Source organism: Anser anser (genome assembly GCF_964211835.1).
Source record: "Anser anser genome assembly, chromosome: 5".
Taxonomy (NCBI): domain Eukaryota; kingdom Metazoa; phylum Chordata; class Aves; order Anseriformes; family Anatidae; genus Anser; species Anser anser.
Window position 1 is genome coordinate 1,330,070 of NC_139725.1, and position 20,595 is coordinate 1,350,664.

The window sequence follows — 20,595 nt, forward strand, 5'->3', positions numbered from 1 at the left end:
AGTTCCATTTCCATGAAAACCATGTCATAGTTAAGAATAAGGAACAGCTTAATACATACAGCTTTACAGACATAGTTGATTTTTGTAAGGGGCAGATTAGGGTTAGGGTTAGGGTTAGGGTTAGAGATCTTTTGGAGATGTACAATTTTGGAGGTTAAGATTGTTTTACTGCATTGGAATAGTGATATAACTGCCATTGTGTGAATAAAATACTATGGGAATAACTATTACTACATCTACATGTTACCTATAACTTCTTTATCTCAAATATCTACAATTTCTGTGCATAGAGGCCTGGCTTCTATTGGTTTATTCTGGCTAGAAATCTGACGCTCTTTGCTCTGCAGATGATTAGAAATCTCATATGCCAAATTAATGAAGGTCAGCATTTGTAAAGATGACATTTTAGGAGAAGGATTGAACAGGCAAGGTGGTAACATGCTAAAGCTTCCTTTCTAAATCTGTCAATATTCATCTCTCAACTCTTAAATTGCCAGAAATCAGCTACACCACAGTCTAGATTCCATCTTCGCACAACCACAATTATATTGACTTCATCAGAACTACCCCAGGGTTAACTTGGCCCCTTTTCTCTTCGTTAATACAGAAGTGGCCATGGAAGGGTTCGATCATACTCTGTATTATTTGCTTAGTAAATTGTTCAGATATTTTTCTTAGGAGGAGACCTTTTGGCTATCTCTTCTTCTCGTACACTTGAAACACTTGATTCTCAATAACATGAAAAAAAGCATCCCAAATTTTTTGTTTCAGTAGCAAGAGCAAACTCATTCATTCACTGTGCTCTTGCTGATAATTGGATGGCCACACTGTTTCTCTAAAGAAAATTTTCTCTTTTTCTCCACATGAGAGCAGTGTTGCTAATAGCATACATCATGCACTGTGGCTGCACTCAAATGCCTCAACAGATGTCGCTCCATACAAAAACGATATGCAGTCTTTCCCCCTAGGCTTACCATTTTTTAACTCCCCAGCAAGTAAACCCCTATGCTTGCTCATAGCACATGGGACACTTGACTCTTTTATTGTGGATGTCATGAAAGCAAACAGTTGTAGAAGAGAAGATGCCGAAGCCAAACATCAATTAAAACCTAAGATCCTGAACTTATCCCTACGCTAGGAGTTGGAGGGAGCCTCTTACAAACCAATGTCCTCCCTAAAACATCACCAGCTCTGCAGGTGCACAATTTACCAATCTTTTTCAAAACTAAAATTGCATGGGTTTTAGTAAAACCTTAAGTACTTTCACTATGTAAATAAATTGACATCAGATATCAGTATTTAATACAAAATTAATTTTGCTGTGACGAGGAGTTCATGCTGTGCATCCCTACCATTATTATGGTAAAAGAGCCACCTTTGTTAATGAATGCATTTTGCCTCTCAGAATGGAAATCTGGGAGCTAGGGAATTTCATCTGTAAGGCAAATTCTCCTTTTTAAGAACACAGACCGAAGTCTAGGGAGTTTAGGAAGTTTCCCCAGTGAGAGCATTAGGCCTGTGAGAGCAGTGCTCTCTGAGGAAACTCACATAATGGTGCTTGTGAAATTGTACAAACAAAAAAAGGGAAGAAGGAAGGAAAGGAAGGAAGGAGGGAAGGAAGGAGGGAAGGAAGAAAAGGAAGGAAGGAAGGAAGGAAAGGAAGGAAGGAAAGGAAAGAAAGGAAGGAAGGAAGGAAGGAAGGAAGGAAGGAAGGAAGGAAGGAAGGAAGGAAGGAAGGAAGGAAGGAAGGAAGGAAGGAAGGAAGGAAGGAAGGAAGGAAGGAAGGAAGGAAGGAAGGAAGGAAGGAAGGAAGGAAGGAAGGAAGGAAAAGAAAGATCCTGACAGTTCAGGTGCAAGGGCCACTTAAGAAAATTTGTTCTATTTAATCTACATTGAAGGAAGCCACTGTCACTGACCTCTTGAAAATGCTGTCAGAGCTCTTTTGAGTCAGAAAACATGGATATAGTCTATGTGCACATACTGAGTGAACAGAAAAGGATTACAAAGTACATCTTCTACTTGTATATGTGATTTAGACAGTACGATAAGTTCAAATAACACCTCTTCCCACGTAATAGTTTGTACCTTTGGTTTGTTTTTTTCTGGTTCTAAGAAAGATATCCCAAGAAATCAACTAGCTGTAGAGATGTAGTGATAACATGAAACAAAGAAAATGCATGCTAGGCAAAGAATGCGCTTTGTGATACATCCATCTCAGCAGATCCACCCTTGATTACAGATATTCATGACTAATGGTATAGATTTAATTTTACTGGAGTACTTATTGTTGAGATGCAGCAAGTAGATCAGATTTTCAAAAGCTTTTGTATTTGAACGTTTTGCCAGTGCTTGCTGAAACCCCCTAAGAGGTAATAATTTCATATGAAACTTGTCAAAGCCAACTTCTAGGCAAAGTATTGCATGATAAAGATCCCAAATGAAGTAAAAACACATGGATTAAAAAACAAACAAACAAACAAAAACATTTAAATGCGCAAGTATTCTTTCCTTTCACATAAATACTTTTACAGTATCTGGATTTTTTTTTTCCGTGAGGGGACAAAAATTCATGCTCAAGTGGATGACAGCTCTTGATATGCAGTATTCTTAGGAAGACAGGAATTACTAAATCCAGTCATACTCAAGGTTCATTTTGACTTCTTTACCTATTACTTTATTAACATATTTAAAGAATTCTGAGAAAAATGAGGCAGGACCTGTCAAAATGTGCCTTCATACTGCAGATGCCAGTGACACCAACTTGGGGAGTACAGTCAAAAGCTCAAAGGCAGGCTTGCCATTCAGAAGGACCTAACATTCAGTTAGAAGAATGGGTGACCCTCATGAAATTCAGCAAGGAAAAATGCAAAGTCCTGCACCTGGGATGGACCGATTCCTTGCAATAGTAAAGGCTAAGGACTGACTGGCTAGAGAGTAACACTGCTGAAAAAAGTTCAGTGCTTGGGTGGACAGTGAGTTTAACGATTCAGCAGTAAGTAGGCTGTGGGAGCAATGAAGGCTAACTGCATACTGGGCCGTATCAATAGCACCTTAGGCAGCAGACTGGGAGAAGTGATTATACCTTGTTACTCAGCACACACTAGACTGCATCTGGAATCCTGTGTCCAGTTTTGGGGCTGATTGTACAAGAAAGATGACCAAGTTGAGCAAATCCAAAATCCAGTGGAGGACCACCATGATGTTCAGAGGCTTGGAATAGTTACTCTGTAAGGAAAAGCTGAGGGAACTGGGCTTATTCAACCTGGAAAGGCTTAGGAGGGCCTAATAACAGCCTTTTCATACCTAAGAGAGGTGCCCAAGACAAGAAAACCAGGCTTCTTACCAAACTGCATTGTGAGAGAATGAGACAAAATGGCCACAAAATGAAAAAGGTGAGATTCTGACTGGGTATAAGGCAAAGAAGTTTTCCCTTAAGGGTAATTAAACACTGAAGCAGGCTGCCTAGAGAGCTTCTGGGATCTTTGTCTCTGCAGATTTTCAAGAAGCAACCGGATAAACCCTGAGCAACCTGGCCTGAATTCACTGTTGAACCTGCTTTGAGCAGGTGGTTGGACTACAAGGCTCCTAGGAATCAGAATGATTCTGTGAAACAGGAGATAGTCAAAAGCTTCTTCTTCTGAAAATGTTACATTGACAATAGTCTCTTCAGAACATTGGGAAATTTGAAAAGCCCTTTGTATTCGTTTGTAATCTGTACTCAGAAAATAGAAATGCAACTTATTTCCTACGCAATCCAAAATACTGATGTGATACCATCATCTGGTTAGTCTAATGTTATTTACACTGCAGCCATGAAAGCTGAATGACACCTGTGTTTCATTGTCACAGGACTAGGGTGTAAGTAAATGCCTGTAACAAAGCACTTACCATACTTGCACAGTGAGATAATACAGAGGAGTGTTTTATTACATAGAGGTGGGATTGGCACTAGCAATAACAGCTGTCAGTATGAGTCTTCCCAGAAATCCAAAAAATGACAATCAGTCCATTCAGTACTCATATTTTTGCAAAAAGCTTTTACTTCATGCTTCAAGAGAACAGAGCTATAAATTAAGCAGAACAATATGTATTCATATTTCTTCAGAAATATGGCAGGTAGTGTGCCATACGACTGATCATAAATTAGGAACAAAAGCCCAGGAGAGAAACACAACACAGATGGATAAATTAGTGATGGTTGACAGAAATAAAATACGGATGTGTAGGTAGTACATACCTAGAATGAAAATCTAATAACACCCAAGAAACTTTAAAAAACCCTTCTGCAGATTTTGTGTAATATCTCTGTGAAGACAAATACAGGGAAGATGAGATTGCAGCTCCGCTGAAGCAGGAAATATGTGCCTCTTGCAGGAGGTAGATCATTTGTGGCAGGGAGCTCATAAACATTGCATAATAGTGCAGTAATAGACTCACAGCCCTGTGGTCTGCACTGCCTTCTGGAATGCAGGACTCCACATACCAAACAAGCTCAGCTTTTGGTCTCTGCAACCATAATGTTATACAGTGTGGAACACTCTTAATGGAAAGTATCTCCACTTACATGCAGTGATGCAGGGGCCTTTCACTTATATATTCTATCATTCTAGCTAGATTTCAGCTTGAAGTTTTATAGACTTTTTTTTTTTCTTATTTCTTTTAGCTCCTCTGTAAAATGGATATAGTTAACTCTTCCCTCAAAGATAGTATGAGGATTACCGTAAGCAAGAGCATTGTTCTGGCATTAGTGATAAAACAACCATAGAGCACTCTCTGCTGGACGGATACTGTTCCTCTAGGTATATTCTTAATGTGATGAGGTCATATTCGAGCTTGTGTGTCTTCAGATCTGCCCATTCCAATCCAATGTTCTTTTAAATTATTAGGCTGCTAGGCTGCTGTAGCAATGAGCTATTTTACTGCTCAGCTTGAGAAAGCAGTAAATGGGCATAAAATTGCATGTATTGAGGTATGTGTGGTATTCGGTTTGCAAATCCTTTCAGGACACTAATGAATTATAGAAGGCCTTTAGAATTTTAGAGAGTCAGTATTTGGTCCAAGAGCGACACTTCCACTTACAATACACTAGGTCTCCAGATTTGTACACAGTTCCTCCTTTAAATATAGATTTTGGAACTCCAGAATAAGATCTATTTAGTATAAGGTGCTTCTTAAATACTATTGTTTTCCAGAGGAAGAAACATTTCTCTAGCTTCTATTGTAATCTTAAGTCCAAGGACAATCTTGCAAATGTGCATGATTCAGACTGAGTGTTTCCCTTCCTCATATAACTCAGCCATGTGCATCCAGTCTGGTGTGTACAGAAGTAGGCCTTTTTAGCCCTAGCTGATTTAACTTCAAAATTCGCATTCGATCTGCTCTTCTTTTTAAATGCACTTTAACAAACATCTGCAGCCAAAGTCCAAACTCTCAGATGCTGAAGATTAGCATTGCTCCTTTGAGTTAGTGTAACTATGTCAACTGAACAACTGCTCCAGTGAGTACTAAATGTAAGCTAGAGGGATGCACTAATTTTCCAGTGGTGCACAAAGAGCCCAGTTTGCAGAGTGAATGAGTATGCTTAGAGAACTGGCTTATGTAATTCATCTATTTTGGGCACTAGTTATCCTTGAAGTTCTGAAAAAGGTAACTGGGTTGGGCTATTTATAAAGTCCGTTCCTATAGTTACAGCACAGATGCTAGCATGCATCAAAAATGGTTAGCTCAAGCCATCTCTTCTGTGCACCTTAGTAAATCTATATTCTCACAAATATTTATGGATCTCCCAGATACAAACAGATTTTTGGATCCAGAATACTACTACTACCTCTGCACATTAGTATGTCCTATTTCCTTTTAGCTTCTGACTGTGCCTTCGTACTGTTTTTCAGGTCATTTGTATTAGAGATACCCAGAGACTCCTTTAAAAGGAGTTTCCCGGTGTATGCAAGAGGAGACAGGGCATTAACCTTGAGAAAACTAATGAGTCATTGCTTAAATTCTTCTTCTGTTTTTAATATCACAAGGCTGCTAGGGATTATGGCTTAGGATGTGCATAAAAAATCATGTGAAAATGAAGCCCCATAACCAACAAGTTCAGTCTTGAGATCATACAGAATTAGAAAAATTACTTTCTGTAAGGAATTGAAGTAATGGTTTGCAGTAGTATGGTGTATGTTTGGGCTGCTTCTTACGGATTATGCTTTTTTTTAATATATTTTGCTGTATATATTCATTGCTATGTTTTCTTGAGCACTGAAAAACAGTCAAGCGAGAATTTTGCAGTGCATAGTAAAAAGGGGGAAAAGAGTTAAAAGGAAGAAAGTTAATTGGCTAATGGAAGAAAGCCTGTTCCTAACATAGGGGTTACCACTGAAAAAAATCACATTAGAGACAGGACTGTATAGGGATGGCCATTTTAATATGGACTCTGAAGCATGGAAAAGTGAAGTGACTTGCTCAGGTAAGTGATGAAGAGCCACAGATGGAAGTGGTTAATTTTCACCTTCGCTTTACTATGCTAAGAAATAGGAAGATTACAATATAAAACAAAAGGTAGGAGAAAATGAGGACAGAAATATAGGATTGGGTCCTTCACTACTCAGCCTTCTATATTGTCACTTATTCATAACGCAAGCTAAGCAAATTTTGATTTCTTAGTATCCTAGTTCAAAATGCATAATTAAAATGACAATGTGTTGTGCAACAAAGTGTGGATCTATGCCTTTTACTAAAAGCCTAAAAAACTAGGATGAGGAATGTAAATTTCAGATGGAGGGAGAAGACAGCCTAGGAATATATTTCAGAAGAGGCTAAGCAGAGAACTAAACGTTTTATCAGGGAAATCAAGATAAACTGTGTAGTTTGGTGATAGAGAAGAAATATATATGCCAGCAAGCAAGATCCAAGAGACATACTGACTAGTATCATCTAATTCATTGAAATTACCACTACTTTATAGTAATAACATTCTTCTCTACTGAACATCATAATAGAAAAAGCCAGGCTGACAATTTTTAGATTCAAAAACATTTTTTTTCTTCTTTTTTATCTCAGCAGCTCAACATAGAGACTAAAACATAGAGAAACAAAGAAACAAAATCAAATAACTGCTAAGCACTGAGACTCATGAATTTTACCATAGACTACATTGTCAAATCCAACCAGAAAAGAATGAAGTAAAAAGCAGAAAAAGAAGTGACTGATGGTCAAAACACATAAGGGGCTGAACTTCCTGATGAATTATATTATGAGAATTACTCATAATTTCATTATGAGAATTTCATGTTTGCACTGATATTTTGGGAACTTTTAAGAAGAAAAATGAGTTTTCAGAAAATTACTGACCAATATGGAAGGATTTAAAATATACGTAAAATGCAAATAAACAGTGTTTAAAATGTCTTTTGAGTTTTGTAAAAGAAAATTATTAATTCAAGAATTTGATATTGACAATTATTAATATCAAGTTAATAATTTAGAGAAAAATAAGGACTAAATAAAGGAGGGAAAATAAAGAAAATATATTATTACTTCAGAGCATAGTATAAATACAGAATAAATATACAAATAAGTTAAAAGAGTACTTGAAGAAACTTCAGGTAAAAATATTTGACTACAAATTGAGTTAATCTTCAATAAAGTTTGCTACCTATGAGTTCTAATTTAAAGTATTTGATTATCTGGGACAAGTTCTTTAACATATAACTTAAAACATTTTATTTGCGATAATTAGCATCTCAAATACTGAAACACTTTGTATACAATACAACACATTTTTGTCCTTAGTAACAATTATTAGAAAGTCTGCATCTTCTTGCATGTTTGCATAGCACCTAACACAATATTTTCTTTCATAATCCAAACAAAACAACGTTTTTTTGCCAGTTCTCTATTCTCCATATTTTTAAGCTGTTTATGACAGATTTTTTTCAGAACATTCACTGGATTGAAGGAGAAGTCTGAAATGTTATTTTTCATTTGTAAATTGAACTCATCATTCCCATGAGATTTCATCAAGCTCCAGATCACTTGCTTGGATACTATCTGCTCATCTGCAGTGACTGCAAAAAATATGGGAATATGAACTTGAAATGCCTTTTCAGTAGAAAGAATAGGAAAATATCTGGCTACCTGCATAAAAAATGCAGATCTTCATTGCTCCAAACTGGGTCATCCTGAGTTGACGATGCTATTTTATGCAGAGCTAGCATATTCACTGTTACAACAGTCTTTTTAGGTCAAATCTCTTACTTGCAGGTATCTGCTGTTCCCTAGCTCCCACCTCTAGATTCCAGTGGATACTAATATGTAATTACTCAAAACTGTTTTAGTAGATGTCTTAATGGATTTGAAAATATTTTAGAATGTGTGTGTGTGTGTGTGCAGTTATATGTTCAAGAGAGGGTTCCTAAATCTTGAAGCCTTGAGTGAGGTTCTTAAGCCTGGAAAAGGAGAGGGGGGGATTTTAGATTCATCCCTGTCCACAATGCTAGGTGCATTTTCTGCGCATTTTCAGGGATTTGCTTATGCTCTCAAAACTGGTTTCCTTGTGTGGCTTGTCAGGGATGCCATGTCAGTTTCAAGGAAAACAAAAAAGAACACAAGCCCCCATTAGAGCTATACTACATTTCATGTCATTAAATGGGAATTCAAGCCTGAATCAAGTATTTACAGCTAGTAATAGGCCAATACACACTGTGGCCTATATAGGAATATGTGTCTGCATATGCATATACATATACATAATTCCATTTGGTATTGACCCCAGAAATCTGATGATCCAACTACATTTTTGAGTTCTGTACCAGCTTCTTATCTACTGAAAAAGGTCATGAAGTACACTATGCTTCATTATAGCAATGTATTCAGCAAGACACTGACAACATTTCATTGTCAACAGGGCTAATATTCCACTAAGTAATTATTGACTGTAAAATAATTTATCAGAAATTTTACATCTGAAGTAATATCTATAGTTTCATATACAATTCTATAAACATTTATACCTTTAGTCTACAATTCCCTGAAAGTTATTTAGCAATGTGTCAATACCTATGAGTTGAAATTAAATAAGGCTTTCCTTAACATTCACATTATACAACTGTATTTTTGTTACTGACCACTGAAATGTCTCTGTAGGGAATAAGATGTACCTCATCTTCATGACTTTCCTTAACAGCCATTTTAGCATTCCTCCTGGATGTTCTGGGCTGTTTCTCCAAGCTTCAGATTCTTCTCATGAGAGAGAGATGAGGTAAGCACAGCTCTCCATTTAGGCTTCAAAACAGCCATGTAATGCTATATGAAATTCTATGCAGCCATGCTATAGGGTGGCATGCAAAGAGCAAACACTCATACATTCATGATTATGTCATCAAAGCCTGACATGTCCATGATAGGTCAATAGAGATATTCGTAATAAACTGGATATCTCCATTATGTAACTTGGATAAGTTACACTGAGAGCAAAAATGGGTGTCCATTCAGACAATGCATGTTTCACTTAATCAGTGAAAATTCTAAAAATAATCTCGATCACAGTTATCATTAGTGTCTAGATTAAGTCCCTAGGCAACCAAGTGTACTTAAAGTCAGGTGAATGGGACTAGACTCTACCAGCTTCTGTTTTTTTTCCTAATCTTTTTCTCAGTGACGTTTGCATTTAATCTGTATTTGCCTAAACGTCCATAAAACAGAAACAAAGAGCATCAATTTTTTACTTTCCTCACAAAGAAATCAGGGAGATTTGTGAACATTCTGATTCTCAGATGAAAAATGCTATGTAACTGGATAAAAATTATTTCCAAGTTTGCTTTTATCAGTAGCTGCAAAAAAACACATTTTATGAATGTGGTAGACCACCTTTTGATTTTCACTTGTCTGCAGGTTTTTTCATCTAATTGGAAATTGGCATGTGGTTGAAGCTTCATCTAGCTGCAAGAACCCAAAAGGCACCTGAAGATACCCAACATTGCTTACATAAATTACCAGACATGCTGCTGTGGTATTTGAAAAGCCACAAATCTTGTCAATCAAATGAAGTTCTAAAGAGTTTACTGACTGTCACTTCGGATCTTCATTGTGTGAAGGCAGAACATTCCTTGGACACATTTAGAAAGGTTGTCTCACCAGTTATCCAGTGTGTCACCAATTATCTGTTCCCTTGCTCAATGATCTACTAATATTCTCTTAGTCATAATTGCAGTTAGAATGCATTTTATCTGGAACTGCCTACCAGAACAACCAAAGTGGCAAAAAACTGATTTTGTAAATAACATGGAAAAAAAAATAACTTCAACAGTTAAATCTTAAATCTAGGGGATTAGAATCCAGAATTCTTAAGTAATATTAATACACCAGATTATATAATTGATTTGTGAAAATATTTCTTAGTGTATAATCCTAGAAAGTATTGTATCCTCTAACCATATTCCAGTAATGTACCTCAGGATGTGTTTAGTTTCAAGGTGCAGTATAATACTTTTTCCTAACAAAAATGAATAGAGTTTACAAAGTAGATTATTCAGTATTCAGTATTTTTTGAATATGGCCATTGTTTACCTACCTGGCTGTAAAATCCCTGTAATTGCTTCCCACTTGTCTTCAACCTCGGTGTCTAATTACATGCAATGGTACCAATTCAAAGTAAGGTGTCATGCATCCTGCAAACAATGAAACACGGTAGTTTTTTTTCATGCACTGTTGATTAAAGTATCTGTACAATCTATAAGGGAAGGTTAAGGAAGGGTAGTTCTTTGATCAAGATACAGACTTGTCAGAGGAATAGGCTGTGGTCAGAATTTCCCTCCCACCCTGTCATTTCAGCATCTTCAGTTTTTCATCTCTCTGTCTGATAATGCAACAATATACAATAATTGCTTGCAATCAATTGACAAATTGGTTGCCTTTCTCTGGTAGATACCTGAAACATCTAACGGTTTATAGTTTCTGGACTGCTGTATTAAGTTCTACTCAGTTTTATACATTGGCTCATTCATAGCCTGCCATCTTCAGAACATGGAAACTCAGAATCCACTGTGAGTTTTCTTGTCTTGTTCCAAGAGAAGCAAAAATTGTCTCCTGTCTCATCTGTGTGCACTAGAAATGTACTCTCACTAACATAAGGTAATTTCCTAAAAAACTTGTGATTTTTTTTTCCACCCATTATTTATATGCACACATAAACTCAAAGGATAATGAAATGCTTTTTCATAGCAGAGATATTTTATTTTTGCATTTGTTCCTTAAGAGTTTATATACCTCTTTTTACCACAGTGACTACAAATTTTGGTTTTAAACCTCTCACTGAACAGCATTTCAGCAGGTGTTAGCCCCGATTTCTGCTCTTCCATTAAGTAGTGCCCAAAAGGGACCTGATTTTTTTTTTTATGGGGATGATTAAGAAAGAGAAAAAAATAAACCAGAACATGAATCTTCATCTTTCTTAAACATTAAAAGAGCTCAACACCATTTTCAGCTGACAGTTACTCAGTGAATACACTGTGTTCAAAGAAAAATGTTCAGTTACAGTATTTTGTAAAAGAATTACATTCATTTGGTCCACTAGCTGTCATTCACACATTTGATATGCCGTGTTTAGTGAACACAGATGACATAAGTATTTTCAAATAACCTGATTTCTGGATATCAGAGATAGTCCAAAATATTTTTTTTTCAGTATATACAGATAAAGCAATATTTAACTGCAATGAAAAGTTTCTATAATAACTATCACAGGCTCTATTAGTTAACAGATGTTGTATATATATTTCAAGTTTTAATTCATTTTATTATTATTTTTGTATCTTCTCTCATTCAAGGAAAATGTTGCAGTTCTAATTTGTCTTCTATATTTTTTCACATGCAAGTGCCTTCAAAGGATCAAGTTCAGCAATCTTTGCCTGAGATTTTGGGTACAACCTATTTAGTACCTTTGAATAAAAATGGCATTGAATAAGCAATCCTATTTCAGAGTTGCTACAAAGACTAGGTACGCATCAAATCATCCAGCTAAAATTACATCTTAAGGGCATCTGCACTAACAGACTCTAAGCTGTCTGAAGTCAATGAAGTATTTTCAACTGCAATCAATGAAGTATTTTCAACTGCAATATACTCTGGTGCTTTCTCTGTCTCATTTTTATTCAAGGCTCCAGCCTGGGGTCTCTTCCAGATTTACATGTGCATTGTAAAGTATGCAACTTCAACAGAAAGAATAACATCTGCAGCTCAGGTTTGTTAATACTCATTTTGCAATTGTCCTTAATGGGCTCATTGCCCATTTTCACTATCTGTTGCTACCAGTTTATATGAAAGCATGATTTTTTTTAATGCCATGCCCATGCTATATGTTGAGTCACTAAAGCCTTCAGGTTAGCACTGTTAGTGGCTGAAGTGGATATAAATCTCCTAAGAAAATATATAATCCCCATAAACCTCTGTATGCTTTCTTTTTTGTGTAGGTAGAAGGATATTGACGACTGATTAATACTGGAAGCCAGTTCTATCCTGATCTCTTGAACTTGTTTAAGTGGATTATTTCTTTACATCTCAGATTACTATTTACTGAGGGAACCATGAACTCTTTTTAGATTTTTTTTGGAGCTTCTGTGTTTCACTCCTTTCCCCATGACAATACCATCTTTGCAATTCAATAATATAAAATATCTGTTCTGCCTTTTTGTGAAATACTACAGTTATATAGATAGCATAATCTAAACAGTATTCACTGTAAAAGCAATGATCGCTTCCAAGTGGTGTGTTAAAGTGTGCAGATGTAAACATTTTTTTTTTTCTGATTAAATGGGCTGGAAACCAGAAGAAGCATCTACTGCAGGAAAACTATCATGCAGCCAAAATTAGTCTTTATTCATACATATGGGATAGTATTATTTACACATTTTACTTCTTAGAATGTAGGCAGAGTTCTTTATTTCTTTGCTAAAATTTTTAAAGTACTAATTTATATCACAGCCTCTTCAAATGCCTCCACTTTATCTAACACATTTGAGTGATTCAGGTATATCTGTAAGTGTAGGTAAACAGGACAATGGGGTTCTAACACTATATTTTAATAACTTTTCAGAACCATCAGTTTCTCATTAAAAACATGACCTTCTATCATCTCAGGGCTTCTGCTCCTCTTCGGTATATACTTTTACAAAGAAACCTGGAATCTGACCTAAAGTGTCAGTTACCTATTCTTATAGGTATAACTGTTCTTATTTCCCACAACTATTACACATATTAACTTTTCAATATTTTTTATCTTGCATTTGTAGATCACTAACCCACTGCCTGCAGTTAACATCACAAAGCTTTCTCTGCAAATCCTTCCAACCAGCTTCAGAGATAACATTATCTTGGGCACAAATCTATGAGTAATGGGGGACTTGAATTTAAAAGTCAAACTTCTTCACAGCTACCAAGGATACTTTTTCGCTGAGATCTTTCTTTTCCCTGTAAATGCCAAATTAACAAAAGCATCTGAGGGTGGGTACAAGAGGGTCAGAAGGGTGTGTGTTGAGAGTGACATCAACTGAGACAATAAAAGGGCTTCTAAGTTACTTAGAAGCTCTATTTTAGAGTTACATTTAAGGGGTCCACTAAACCAATTCAGTAGTCTTTAAATATACTTGACATCAAGAGACAGTCATCTGCCGACATACCCAAACGAGAAATCTGTTTAAGATAGTATCTGGTAAGTATATATTTTATTTCCAAGTTCTCTAGAAGACTTATCTAGAAGATTTTGTCATTGATTCATTATTCAGCTTTTACTTTAGCTTCTTTTCAGACTTAAAAATAATATCTTATAGATAAAGTGAATGTATGTAAGATCAAATTGTTTTATTATCTGAACCGTATATTTGAAATGCAGAAGTTTGAGACAGTAAGCTAGAAATATCTTGAAGTGAATCCAAACTTTTAATATTGACTTAGATGGACTGCTAGGATCACATTCATTGTATCATGTAAGATGCCATGTAGTAAATGCTTTTCTGACCTAGTGTGAAACTGCAGAAAATAATGCAAGAATGGCATTCTGGAGTTTTATATTTCTTATGTTTATGTTACTGTCTATCAAATTTCTTAAGCTCTAGCAAAAAAAAAAAAAAAAGAAACAAAACACAACAAAAAAAACAACCTTTTCTGGCTGTCAATACTGAAAATCCAAACTGGAAACTGAAATTTTGTCTGTGTCATATCTGCTTATTGTAGCATCATCAATAACAAGTATTCTTCAAGTACAAACCAAGCAGAAATATTGCTGATGATGTACAAAGCAGAGTGGAAATCATACTGGCAAGGCAGGATTTACAATGAAAAAATGCAGGGCTTAATTCTCATTTCTCTATTGTGAGATTATTGTGAGATTCTCTATTAAATGGAGAACAAAATAACTCAGTAGAGATATGTCACTATGCAAAATTGTCAAGAAGAGTGTCAGCCTCTTCATTCTAAAGAAAATGCAACTAGATGACACAAAAGAAATAGCTAAAAGAACAAAACTTTTCACTTGCATAGCTATATATAAGTATTTCAATACACTTGGAGCACACCAAGTATAAATGGTAAATAGTGGAACTAAAAGGACACAGTGCTTTTCAGCCAGTTATTGAAAACATGGGTACCTAGATGAGGATGATGCAGAGCAGCTAAGGCTGACAGAAGTTTTTATACTTGCCTACAAAGTTACAGTAAGATGTTCACAAAACTTAGTAAAGAACTAAATTCTTCTGTTGCATTCCTTGCTCTAACCCATTTCATGAGAAGAATGTTTTTAAAGTCACTTCTCTGATGTCTTTCTTCAACCTTTCTTTTTTAGAACAGTAATTACCTGAAATACAGATTTATACGTGTATTAATTACTATCTTTGCAGACAAAATGACTGCTATAATAAATCTGGCCAAGACTGCAATGATTTTATATGCCTTATGCTTTTTTACAAACTCTGATGGAAGACCAATGATGTAAGTACATTATTATATACTTCCAAATTTTGCAGGATAATGTTAGCTGTTCTTGAGAAGATGGTCAGTTTGTCTGTATACAAGTTTATGTGTATGTCAGGATTTCTATGCCTGTTTTTGAACCCCTTGGCCCAGCCAGCCAAACACTGTCTTCTAGGTACATCTTTAGAGATCTCATTCACAGAGTTCTTAAACATTTTTTGAAAATAGTGGAGGAAGAAAAGTCATGTAAGTGTTCTCTTAGGAAGATCACTGGGGACAGTTGGACCAGATGATCTTGGAGGTCTCTTCCAACCTTAATGATTCTGTGATTCTGATTAGATGTTTGAGGGATCCTAAATAAGAAAACATCTTTCTTATTGTGCAAGAGTCTAGCTGGACCTCACCTGTGGGCACTAACATCAATCAGCATTGAGATAAAAATCCACAGGAAACCATGCTTCCTTAACTCTAGTGTTCATAGAAGAGTACTCTGAACAAATACCATAATTTTATTAATCAGTTAACTCTTGCCATGTGAGCCCTAAGCTCAACTTCAACAGATAAAATAAATGATAAATATACAAACACTATTTAAACACTATTGTCATAGAACCGAACTACTTCCCATTTTTGATGCCTTCTGACTAATATACCTATTGTCAGTAACAAATTACCATCCACCTTCCTTCTCTTCCCCAGATGTTATTCTATCTCTTACGAATTAGAAAGGAAGGTTGTACAGCTCTGTATTGCTGAACGTTACAAAAGTTCCCAAGCCTGGGTTTTGAGAGAAAATCATGAATTCAAGAAGACTCTGTGTCTGTTCCTTTGCTTTCCTTTCTTTCAGGAAAAGATCAGTGAGTGAGATGCAATTAATGCATAACCTTGGAGAGCATCGACACACCATGGAAAGACAGGACTGGCTTCAGATGAAACTGCAGGATGTGCACAGTGCCCTTGAGGATGCTAGGACCCAGGGGCCTCGAAACAAGGATGATATTGTCCTGGGGGAGATAAGAAGTCAGAGGCTGCTCCCTGAGAATTTGTGGGCACCAGGGCAGAAAAAAAACATCGATCTGGACAAAGCTTACATGGATGTACTCTTTAAAACAAAGCCATAATGAAAAGACCAAGAGCATTATATCTGTCCAAGTAAGCATGTGTCTGTAGATCACTGATCAAGTAGGGCATTTTATTATTATTTATTCAAACTACAGTAAGGATTAAAGACTCCTTTCAAGACTGTAGCCCCCACTGAGTTAGGCATTTCACAGCCAAATAAAAAAATGTATTTACATGCCACCCATGACCATTGCAGCTAATTTCTGGGTATCTTTTAAATAGCTAATATACCTTACAAATTTCCAGGAAAATTAAAAACAAACAAACAAACAACACCATAAGAAAGCTAAAAATCATTTAAGACCAGTTCTACCACTCTTATATAGAGAGCATTTGTCTGTAATCACTAGGTCTACTTGCCCTGTTAATCAACAGTGTATAAATGCATTTGGCCTACGGTTAAACTTTAACTTTGTACTAATGAAAATATGTAAATTTAAATCCACATTTATTTTCAGAAGAAGGCCTAAAACCAGATGAAATTCAATTGCATAGCAAAAGCTGCATGATTATAATTTCAGATTAAAGACTGCAAGCATGAAAAATAGAAGCAGGAAAGCAAAGCTTAAGATTAAAGTAGCATGAAATAAAATTAAAACAAGTTCTGTATGAAACAGAAGAATGGAATTTTGCAAAATACAGAAATGAACGGAAGGTTTGATTAACTTCCCTCTTTCAAAGGATGACAACCCATAATTAATTGCAGAAACTGTGGGAGCAGAGATGGTAGCACAAATTTATTCATTCCCCTAACTATAGAACTTGGAATGATTCTACACCAGACAAACACAATTGAAACAAAGATGTTGCAATACTTATGTTTGTCCCTCCTTCAGTCTATAAACTATCTATCTATGAATTTCTGCATATTGTGTTTAGGCCCCATGGGTAAGTAATGTTTGTTTGTGAGACTAGTGGCTCTCATAAATAAAATTACTTATTTCACATGTGCACTTTTATAAAATTGGGATTGCAGTTTGTTAAATCCCTGAAATGAAAATTAACATGTAGAAATCAACATCTGGTACAAGAACCATTAGATATAATACATGAAAACTCTGAGCAGGATTCAGAAAGAATTGGACATAAATACAGATGGGAAAGAAAACAATGATGATAACAGTAATATTAAAAAAAAAAAAGCTGCAAATACAAAATTATTTTGAATAGTATATACAAATATGTGCTTAGGAGCTCAGCCATTTCTGACTAACAAGAACATTTTCTCAGTAGGAGTAATGGCAGTTTCCTCCAAACTTGCCATTGCCAGAATGCAAACCTAGATGAATTGCTGCTCTAAATTGCTGCCAAAGCACCTGTGTGTTCCCATATCACTTCTTGTTTGTTTGACGCCTAGCACATCTTGGGGAACCCAGTGAAAAACTCATAAATAATCACAAATATAAACGCAATCTGCTGGAGGCTAGAAAGGTACTCATAACTAGTGAACTGTAGTTCATAATCTAGGCTGTACTTTTACTAATGTAAAGGCCCTGGTGCTGCAAGCTAGCGAGCAGATGACATAGCAGTGCACATCAGTGTGCCCCACACACAGGGAAGGACTCCATGCCACTTGTCTGTTTGTAGAATTGCCTTAAAATGCACTTTCTATTTATTCTTTTATCAGACATCTGTGCTAACTTAAAATTGCATTTTTGTACCTATGTCTCACATATGTATTACAAAATAAAGTGGACCAAAAGCTCTTGGACATTATTTGGAAGCATAACTGACTGAGCTGTCACTGTTTAGCATTTTGGGCATGATTATTAAACCATTTTATTTTATCACAGCAATATAAATACAAAAAAAAAAAGCAATTTTAATCTTTCCTTTTGTCTTTCCTGCATACAAAATCATACTGATGGTAAAAAATAAAGGTGTTTACCTACCACAAATCCATTTACTTCCCCTTACAAGAATGACACACATGCAGAAAGTATATAACCTTCAAGTACCAAATTCAAAACCTTTTCCCTTTTGATCTAAACAAAGGATCCTATTATCTAAACAACTTGTTCTTCCTAATCTTCAGCTATCCTGTAGATGAAAGATGTTTACACAAATATTTGAACTTTCTGCACACTTCAAAAGACACATGTTGCTTACAGAGGGCTTCAGTGGGGCAGATGAAGCACCACTGAACATTGTTTAGCCAGAAATATGGCCACAGACAAACTATGCCCAGCACTGCCTCATTTATGGCTAAAATCATGCTTGCTTTGCCCACATCTGGTATGACTCTGCAGAAGGACTAAAGACAGCACACTGGCAGATGAATTAATGCTAGGTAATGCCCATTAGAAAATAAAAGATGTAATTTGAATGAAATTACTTCTTAATAATTATTTAGAAAACAGGTTTGTTACAGCTTTTCTGCATAAATCTCTGATCAATGTAGCAGCAGCCAAAACTGCAAAATGTTGAGAGTGGGGCAGAGGATGTTATCAATAGTATAATACCATGGTATAATGTACAGGTTTGTCTTCACCTGGACTAACATGTGCAACTTTGGTTATCTCTGTTTCACAGATTAAGGGGACTAGGAAGAAATAGGGCCACTAAAGCAGATACATATGATTATAAATAGTAACAACAGCAGCCAGAATAGAAATAAAAAGAGGCATGATAAAGATCTATGGAAGAATGAACAGTACAGAGAAACAAATGGTATTGACCACCTATCTTCCTACAAGAACAGTGAACCAGAGGCAAAGGATTGAGCTTGCACATGGCCAAATACTAGCTGTTAGCTAGTATGAACCAAAATCGCGTCTCCAAACAACATTGCTGGAGGAGACACTTCAGTCACGACTCTCCAGTGCATGCAAGCTCTTTTCCCTGCCTTAGATTTACACCAGGGTGTCTATTTGCTTCTAAGCACTGAAATTCTAAGTTCGCTCGCATTTCACAACAGAATCAGACATGCATGTGACCACCAATGGAGACTTCCTGTGTCTCCTGTTAGAGTGAGGTAAGGTTAGAAAAGTAGTAAGTCCACATCCTTTCTCATCAGCCTCCCAAAGATGGGGTCCTACAGTGTCTCTATAAGGCCTCTTCCGTTCCTTGAAGAATGCAGTTTCTATGCATCCAAGGCAGAAAACCTTGTTTTCTGGTTTGACAAAGGCTTTTTGCTAAGAGCTGTGCCCTCAAACACCTCAAACATCTGTGCAGATGGTCATCTACTGTACACACCTCTTTTAGATAAAATTATCAGTAAAAAGAAATATAATCGTGTTTCTCACTCATGATTCATCACTGAAATATCAAGCACTAATATCAATATCCATTCTCAGGGGAAATAAAACAGTGGTACATAAAAAAAAAATGGCATGAAATATTAACAAAGTTAAAATCATGAGAACTCCAATTAAAATCTAGACAAATGGTCAAGATCTGTAGGCAAACCCTGCTGCTGGTGATTTGGTTTTCCTAGCTGCTTCTAACTTTGGCTGCTGTAAATATTGCTGTTTTGTATTGCTCAGCTTACCGTTAAATAGTGTGTAACATCTGACTCCTCACCTAGCTAGCACATTGAAATGCTTTTGTGCAGCCTGCATTGGCTGTCATTGTTTTCTACCCGTGGATTTCTACAACTGCATGGTTCGCCTCTGTGTGGCTATTGTAAAGAATGGAAAACAGAATTCATTTAAGGGATTCACATTTGCAGCAAAGCTTCTGTCTTTTATGGGGCATTTTGGTATAGTAAAGACACAAATCCTGGGTCAAAGGGCATTGCCTATCGAGTTCCAGTCTTTGGAATCTGATAGCAAATTTTGTCAACATCTTCCACTGGTTTGATAACGTCGAAAAATAAACAACAGCAATACATCTTTAAGTCTGACAATGCCCAAACTCAGATTGTCAGGCACATTTCGGCAACACTCCCACCCACCTGAATCACGAATATTACTTTGGCTAGTGTCACTCTGGTAATGACTCACTGCACAATAGCTACGATGTACATGACTGAGTCCAAAGAAATCTTTGTCACATGTATTTCTTCACATTCAGACATCTCTCCTCCTCTTTTACCTTTCCTCTTAAGCTCTACCTTCCTCTCTCAATTTTCATAACAATCAACTAAAAATGGCTTAAGCTTTCAATGCCGCTGCCCAAAAGGCAGCTTGTGCAATTTAAGCACTTAAATAGATGTGCAATCCATAATATTACTGTTTCCAGCATTTTCTGCATTGATTTCTTAAGTCAGAACCCTGCTCAAGGTGAATAGACTCATCAGCAGGATATAGATTGAAATTCCCTCTTACCTGCATGATTTCCCTGGGAGGTCTGGCCCAACAGAGGCTTAGAACATCATTTTATGAGACTCTGAAACGCCCCCAGGCACAATGGGGCTGTCCCAAAATAACCACTGTGCAACCAAACTGGCTTCCCACCATGCACAAAGGGGAACAGACAGACATTCAAAACTTGGGGCATGGATTTGCTCTTCTTCCTTCCAGACCCTCCACTAGTTGCAATTTGCTTGAGCACACTTATTACCTGGAGTTCTGC

At 36.4% G+C, this 20,595-nt stretch overlaps 1 protein-coding gene across 1 annotated transcript; it reads left to right on the forward strand.

Moving 5' to 3' along the window:
- Nucleotides 1-14,890: 14,890 nt before the first annotated feature.
- Nucleotides 14,891-16,523, forward strand: PTH (parathyroid hormone; the record flags this gene model as incomplete). The annotated part of the gene is made up of 2 exons (XM_083840526.1): nucleotides 14,891-14,976; nucleotides 15,806-16,523. The coding sequence occupies 2 exons, from the start codon at nucleotides 14,891-14,893 to the stop codon at nucleotides 16,077-16,079; spliced, it is 360 nt and encodes a 119-aa protein (XP_083696652.1). The 3' UTR covers nucleotides 16,080-16,523.
- Nucleotides 16,524-20,595: the final 4,072 nt, after the last annotated feature.